General features: G+C 57.7%; 1 protein-coding gene across 1 annotated transcript; it reads right to left on the bottom strand.

Annotated features, from left to right (window-relative positions):
- Positions 1-2418: 2418 nt before the first annotated feature.
- Positions 2419-7643, bottom strand: TLCD2 (TLC domain containing 2). Its single transcript, XM_066333319.1, is given in 6 exon segments — positions 2419-2840; positions 4269-4351; positions 4850-4932; positions 5316-5583; positions 5586-5752; positions 5754-7643. Coding segments are annotated over 6 exon segments (1206 nt in total). The 5' UTR covers positions 5981-7643; the 3' UTR covers positions 2419-2462.
- Positions 7644-8072: the final 429 nt, after the last annotated feature.

Here is an 8072-nt window from a genome sequence, read left to right on the forward strand (position 1 = left end):
AGGGGACATCCTGAGCGCATCCCGGACACATCCCGGTGATGTCGCCCGTGGAGCAGCGCGGGGACATCCCCCACCGGGCCTGGACATCCCCTCAGTAGGGCTGAGCCCAACTCAGCCAGCCCCCATGCCCCAGACAGGCGGGGGGATGCTGCACCCCAGTGCTGCTTCACCCCCAGTGCTGCCCCCATGGCCACGCTATGGCCCTGAATCCCCCAGCAAGTAGCCACCCGCCTCGCTGTCCCCTTCTTGCCTCTCTGCAGGAGCACAGGTGCCCCCCGACCCTCAATGCTTGTCCAGCATCTGTGAAAACGTGAGATCCGGCTCACTGTGGATGGGTTAGTGTGTTGTCAGGGCCACTCAGCAGCCGGGCAGGCTCTTGCCTTAGGGTTTTGCCAGGGTAGAGGCTCCCATGGGGAGAGGGGTTTGTTCTGGAGGGATACTGGATGGGGCTGCAGCGGGGGTGATTGTGTGGCAGGCTGGGGCATTGCTCCTCAGCAATTAATTCTCTGATGGAGATGCTCCTTCCAGCCCCGTGGTCCGCCATAGAGTGGGAATAGAGAGGTGAGTCCTTCCCAAAACCTTTCAAGCCAAGGCTGTGGCACTTTCCATCGGGACGGACAAGCACAGGGCATCCCCACATCTGACCTCAGTGACCTGCAAAGCCACTGCTTATCCCACCTTAGCCCTGTGGGAAAATCACGGCGGATTAAGAGGCGCCCAAACCAGGCTCCCCTGGCCCCCAACCCCACGTGCCTGGGGTACAGGACATCCATGTGACAGCAGGAATGTGGGAACACAATCCAGGCCTTCAGAAACATCCCGGGTGTGGGCAGAGCTGGAGAGCACAGGCAGCATTTTTTTTTAGCAGATGCAGAGGCTGTGTTATGGGCAAGGATGAGTGGAGCAGCTCCTGGAAAATTTGGAGTACATGGGTCAAGCCAAAGAGGAAGCCCTGGGTGACAGTTCTTCTCCAGCTGGGAGCTGTGATGGGCACACAGGCACCTCAACACTGCTTGAGGTGACATCCCCAAACCTGGAGCAGTTGTGCCCAGCACCTGGAAGCTTCCCTGCTCTCCACAAATAGAAATGTAAGCGGCTTTGGCCACGCATTGTCTCCAGCCTCACACTGCCCATGGATCACTCATCTTTCCCTGCCCAGCAGGAATGTGTCTCCTTCCTCAAAACACGTGCCACCCTCTCTGAGCAGTGCCTTGCTCCAGCCTGACCCCAAGCTCTTCAAACAAAGTGAGAGATTTTGTGCTAAAGCTTATTTGCCACACAAAAGGAAACGTGACTGACCCGGTGCATTTCTCCCCACTGGTTCACGTAACTCCAAGTGGGATGATCCTCTTACATACACAGCTCTGGGCTGCTGGGGAGCAGTCCAGTGTGTGAGAATCAGTGAGGAAAAGGAAATGTGGAGTAGAAAAACATTTTAAAACCTTCATCTTCCTCCACAGAAAGGAGAGGGGTGGGGAAAAAAACCCAACAAGAGAGGTAGAGTGCGCCAGTGTACAGTGTATTTTCACTCCATGGCAGGGAGACACAGGGTAAGGACTGTGCTAAGCAGTGACACCCCCAGAGTGGGCTGGGATGCTGAGTCCTTTTGTCCCCTTTCCATCCTTTCCCTTCAAGCCACTTCATTTGCAGCCATTTATTAAAAGCTCGTGTTAGTAAGAGCCTTTGCTGCCGGGTGAGAGTGTTACACTGGGCTCTGCAGCACAACTTGGCATTCCTAACAGGTGCCTGAATCCCAAAAGGTGCCTGAAAACCCCACATCTGTGGGAAGTGACCATCACACAGCATCCTCCCACCAGCCACTCACGCTCTCCCACCCTCATTTAGGGGCACTTAAATTATCTGGGGACAAAACAACACCAAAAAAGCTCCAGTTGTCAGGAGAAGTTGGGGCTGCTGCCCCCGTCCTTTACCCCACTGTGGGCAGCAGCCACCCAGCCAGATCTCAGCCTGGGACAATCTCCTCAGGGAGGGCTCATCAGTGCAGGGTTTGGGTTTTAGTGACCATCACCTCGAAGGCAAAGCCTTGGGGCCTGTCTTGCTGGTGGTGTTCTCATAGGAGATGCCACAGAGAACTCAGTGTCCTGTGGCTGATGGGACGCCAAAAGGGTGGGCTGCAGCACCACAGGGATTGGAAACACCCTGTGGTGTCGGGATGTCTGGAAGAGCAGTGGGGAAACAATGCTGCTCTGCCACCTTCTCATCTCAGTGGTGCCTCAGGGAGCTGTGAGAGCTGTCGAGCCTTCTCTGAGCAGCTCCAATGTCCAACCACATCATCATCCAAAAGTGTTAGGGGAGCAGAGCCACACTGCCCGGTCCATGAGCACCTCCTCAGCTGTGCAGGACCCAGGATCTTGAGCCACAAGAAAAGCCTGGATGCTCTGTTAGTGCAGCCCCTCCACTTGCTCCACGGGCTTGGAACTTCCCCCTCACACAGGAGGGGGCTATTCCTCCTTCTCCCGCCGCACGTCCCGCCTGGATTTGAAGAAGTCACTCCGCAGCAGGCGGTAGAAGAGGATGATGTTCATGGGCGTCATGATTGCCATGCCCACCGTGCCCACGGCGTAGGCGGCCGGGGGCACGTTCTGGCGATTGAGGAAGAGCCAGCGGGTCATCCAGGCCAGCGTGGCGATGCGGAACACCACGTAGGTGCCCAGGTTGATGAGGCTGTTGAGGCGGTAGCAGGCGGTGTGCACCAGGTTGGCCATCAGCAGGATCTGCCGCAGGTGGAGGAAGATGGAGTTGATCTCCACCAGTAAAGCCACCAGGGCAAAGCCGACGTACTGGTGGAGCAGCACGGCAATACCGAAGCAGATGATGACCTGGGAAGGAGGGGGAAGAGAGGCTGAACCCAGGGGCTGGTTGGTCTCAGCTGCTGCAAGCTGGAACCCTCCACACTTGGGCACAGCATGGAGCAGAGGTGAAAAGGATCATCACAGCAGTGCCAAACCACCGGTCATCCCCGCAGCACTGCAGCCTCTGGTGCCTCCTCACCGTTGCATGAAACCTGAGTGGGGATTTTTGTTCCAGTGGGAAGAAAAGGAAACAACTCTCTAAGCCTCAGGTTGGCTGAGGAGATAAAGCAGTCTGACCTAACCCTGCTGTTGTGGCCTGGGGAATGCAGCCGGCTGTGGCCCAGCAGGTTTTCCCACACACAGTGAATGGACAGGAAGGGAGACTGTAGCCCAGGGCTACGGCCGCTGCTGGCTCAGGGATTCTCCCAGAACAGGCACCCTGCAGGGATTAGGTGGCTTTGATGTATCCGAGAGCCCCCTGAAGCACCCTGGGGCTGTTTGGGGGAGGATTCCTGCCCCGCACCCTCCCTGCCAGGCAGGGGGACAGGCTCTGCCTGCCCACGCTTCAGCACACTCAGTCCTTTCTTTGGTTTATGCCATTAATGCTGTTCTCTGTATGGGCTCTGTAATGAGATTATCTGCTCCCTGCTCGTTAAGTCACTGTCTTGGCTTGAATTAGCTCCATTGTGGAGATGAACTTTTGGCTCACCAGCAGCAGCCAGCAGAGCCCCAGGGCTCACTGACAGAGCAAGTCTGACTTCCCTGTCTCAGCCCAGGTGAGTGTGCCTGTGCCCCTCCCCAGACCCTACACACCCCTGAGCCTCCCCTGAACCCTGCAGCATTTCCACTGCTCAGCCCCAAGCTGTGCCACCCCCCCTGCCCTGCAGCATCACAGAATTGTTTTGGTTGGGAAAAACACTCCCAGCACCCGGACATCAGAGGTGATCGGAGAGAAACCCACAGGCACAGCAAGACAGGCAGAAGGCATTGCAGTGGGGGTCCTGCATCACAGGAGCTCCAGCCACACGAGCCCCAGGTGGGAGGAAAGTGCCCTGAGGAGAGGGAGGTGGATGGAGGGGATGTGCAGCTCCTGCTGGCAGGTGCTCAAGAGGGGAAGAGCCACAGGAGGTGAGCTCACCTGTGCCAGAACCGACACCTGGGTCACTGCTGTCAGGGACACTGTTGTGGATTAGCCCAGCCCTCTGCCCCCATACTCCTGTGTACACATGGTTTTTTCCTACCCCAGTTTTAGGTGCCTTCCTGCAGACCCCCCTAAGAGTACAGAATCCTGCAGGACCAAGAGGAGCTCCAGGCCTTGCTGTCTGGGCTCCTCTCCCCAAGAAATAAAATCGGGCTTTGTAGCAGCCAGCAAACACTCACACAAACAACAGCAGGAGCCCCACTCATGTCTCCCATCCCCAGCCTCCCTGGTGGTACCCATGCTGGTGCACTCACCACAGAGTGATGAAAGAGCAGCTCCCAGGACTGATGAAGTTTCTGATTGCACAACATGTCCACAAAATCTTCAAGAAAATAGCCTGGGATCAGGGAGTCCACGAACAAAAAGGGGGTCAGGAAGGGCTGTGCCAAGGAATTCCCCCTGCCCCAGTGGGCTCTGTGCCAGACTGGTGGGCAGCCCTCCCAGGGAAGTGATGGTTGTTACATCTGTGTGGGTGGGGAATCACACTCCGCAAAAGAAGGAAATCGGTGTGGTTTGGGTCCCTCAGGCAATCATTCTGTAGGACGTGCTCCAAGGAAGAGGCACCAACTAACTCCACCAACCCCATGTGGGCACTTTTGGGAGCCCCAAGCCCCGGCTCCCCCCGAGGACGGTGGAGGGCAGCCCGGTGCCCAGTACCTCCTGGCTGCGGGTGCCGTGGGACAGAAAGGAGCCACTGTCCTTTGCCAAGAATAGGGCGATTGTTTGAGGTGCCTGAGACATCGCGACACGGCTCGAGGGGCTGGTGTCAGGCACCGAGGAGCCCGTGCAGACCCCCCGCGGGACAAACAGGGGACAGTCCATCGCCACACCTCACCTACGGACACGGCCACCAGGCTGTGCGCCCCGGGCGGGTGTGTGCCCACCAGGTCTTTGGACATCTCGGGGTGGAGGTAGAACCTGCAGGGAGAGAGGTTGTGAGTGTCGGGCAGTGTCTCCGGTTCCCCATTTCCCTCCCGGTGTCCTCAACATCCACCTGGTGCTGCCGACCCTTCCCGGAGACCTCCTGTTGCCCTGCTCCACCCACAGCCATTCCTCTCCTCCTGTTTTCCCTGGAGTCTCCCCGTCCCCTCGTGCCTCCCTGTCCCTCGGACCTTCCTCCCTCTCTCAGTGCCCCCCAGTGCAAGTCCTCACCCTCCCCAGGGTCCCCAACACCCCCGTTTCCTTCGGTGCCCCCTTGGCCAGAGATTCCCGTCGGGGTCCCTCGATGTCCCCGTTCCCTCGCAGTGTCCCTGTCCCCCCGGCAGCCCGGTGTCCCTGCGGGGCTCCGCGGTGCCTCTCACCCGGCCAGCGCCCCTCCGCCGCTGAGCACGCTGTGCGCCAGCGATGTCCAGATGTTGCGCCACTTCCAGCGGTTGCGCCGGGCCGAGGGCGGCGGCGGCACGAGCCGCTCCAGCCCCCGGTTCAGCAGGCGGAAAGCGGCGAAGGAGCCGGCCACCACCAGCAGCCCCGGGCTGAAAGCCATGGGCATCCAGCGGCCCGCCGGGCTCCCATGGGACCGGCCTCGCTGCCCGACGGGCTCCGCCTCGCCCAGCCCCGGGGCCCGCCCTGGCACCGGCACCGCCCCGCGGGCACCGCCCTGCCCCGGCCGCGGTGCGCACGGCCCGGCGGGGGCACCGAGAGCATCACCCCGAGGGGAAGGGTCGGGGTGCGCCCCGCTGCTGGCGCGGGAGGGGTGCGGACACTCAGCGGCAGCGCTTCCCGTCGGGGAGCCGGAGAACGGGAATTGAGCCCCCGGGGATGTATCCGCCTTCCCCGGCATCGCACGGCAGAAGCGGCGCCAGCCCGGAGCCGGCTGAGAGCGTGGCACGGAGCGGGCAACGCGTGTCCCGTCACTCTGCGGGGACTGGGGACGCTTCCCTCGTTCCCCCGAGGTTCCTCCTCCACCTTGGTGGCCGAACGCCTCTTCCATGGGATGCTGCGGCCGGTGGTCCTTGACCCCAAACATCCCCGGGAGGTGATGCCTGTCACCGTCGTTGTTTCCTTGGGCAGGAGCTCTCCAAGCCGCCGCTCATTCCGGGTCAGGACCCTCCCTAGACCACACCACAAGGGCTGGCGGCACATCAAGCACGGAAAAAGATCTGAATGCCTTGCCTAAAAATGCTCTGCCCACAGCACTGTTATCCCTCATCCCCCTGTCCCATGTCTGGTCCCGAGAGGAGCTCCCCGATGCCTGGGATACCCAGCTCTGCTGTCTGGAGGTTATGGAAATTCACAATCCCGTAGCCACAATTTTACTTCTACCCTACAACTACGCTGCTTTTCCAGCTTCCCGTAATTTGATCGCTCCCTTGGTGCTTTTTGATGTCTCCAGCAGAAGCTGCTGCACAGCCCTCGCTTCCCCTTCTGCCGCCGGGCTGAGTCACCGTGTACACACCGATTAATGTCAAACTCCACCTCTCCTTTGAGGTATTAATTTTGGATGAAATCTTCTACTTCCTCTTCGCTGAAACAGAAGCGTGTGGAGCCTGAGCTCTTAGTTGCTGTCCTGGCTTTGGGGTGACGGACACAAAAAAATCAAATACACACTGATGGAAGGGACGCTGAGCGATTAAATCAAATTGGGAGACGGGTGAGGTTCTTTTCCAACCTAAGCGATTTTGTGTTTCTATGATAGTCCCAACTGATTGAAAAGCATCTGTTCATGCTGCACAAATTTGCTTAAAAGCCAGGCAAGACAATGTACTTTCATAACAGTTACACGGCTGGGAGACACTGCCTCAAGTAATAGGCAGCCCTGAGTGCTCAGGGGATTTTAAATAATCTCCTGCATTAGGAGTGGAAGGATCACACAGGCTAATCTGTTACTGAGAAGACCAAATGCAAAGACATTTTTGTTCAGCATGAGATGTGCTGAGGAAAGAGAGACATGCCTTGGAGACGTGCTGGGCTGCTCAGGGCACTGAGGAGAAAAATCATTTAACAATTAATTGAGTATAAAATTGCACAGAGCCGGTTTCCGAATGAGAAGTCATCTGCGGTGTTTTAGCCTCAAAAAATCTTGACTCCCCCTTTCCCTGGTGACAATTCTACCCTTCACCTGCCTGCAGGGAAAATCCCAGACCATGGAATGCCTGCAAGTCCCAGCCCCTTTTCCCCAGGGGGGGCTCCTCCACTTGTGTGTTTATCCTAAAGATGAACATTCGGCCAGGCTCGGGGACAGGAATAGTTAAAATGTTCCTGGAGCCTGGAGAGCTTTTACCTACCACTTCTGCATGGGAGGAATTTAAGCCGTGATTATTTGAGCCTCTGATTCAAGGACTTTGATCCCATTGCTAGAGCACTACCAACAGTTACGTATAAACTATTTTTTGGGTCATCTTTAGCCTAGATTTTATTTAATTTTACCAGGACTTCCCATTGAGCTTTAGTTTCTTACAACCCCGATTCCAGCCTTTTCTCCTCGTCTTCCTTCCTCTGCAGCGATGGCATTAACCGGGGGCGGTTTTGGAACCGGAGACTTCCAAGCCCAGTTACAAACAAGTCCCCTGACACCAGATCAGGCCAAAAAATTCAACCGCACGCCGCAGGCTCGGGGGCCAGGCTTATCCCGAAAGAACCCCAAAGAAGAGCAGGGAGCGGAGCTGTCGGGCTCGGCTGCCACAAGAGGTCCCTGCACGCCCGCTGGAGAACCGGGAGCCCGACCCGATGGGATTCCTCGTTCCCACCTTATTTGGAGATACTGCCTTTTTCACCCAGATTTCCAGAAGTTTTCCGACTGTCCCCGAACGACCTCGTTTTCTGCGGGGAGGCAGCTCAGCCTGCTGCAGGGTGGCTGCCGGTGCCTGCTCCCAGCAGGGCAGGACACTCCTCGCAGATACCAGCAAGGACATGCCCGGGTCCACCCCATAATACCACGGGCACCACAGCTAATCCCATAGTGAGGGCTTTCCAGCAGCAGTCGGGGTGTAAAATCGAGGGTTCCGAATTTTATTCAATAGCTAGACGGTCGGTTTTGTCTCCCTGTCCCAGGCTGGAGTTTCTCTGCAGCACCTCTGAGAGGTAGAACCCATTTTCCACAATAAGAAGCTGGCAGTTTG

This window comes from Sylvia atricapilla, chromosome 20 (assembly GCF_009819655.1).
Source record: "Sylvia atricapilla isolate bSylAtr1 chromosome 20, bSylAtr1.pri, whole genome shotgun sequence".
Taxonomy (NCBI): Eukaryota; Metazoa; Chordata; class Aves; order Passeriformes; family Sylviidae; genus Sylvia; species Sylvia atricapilla.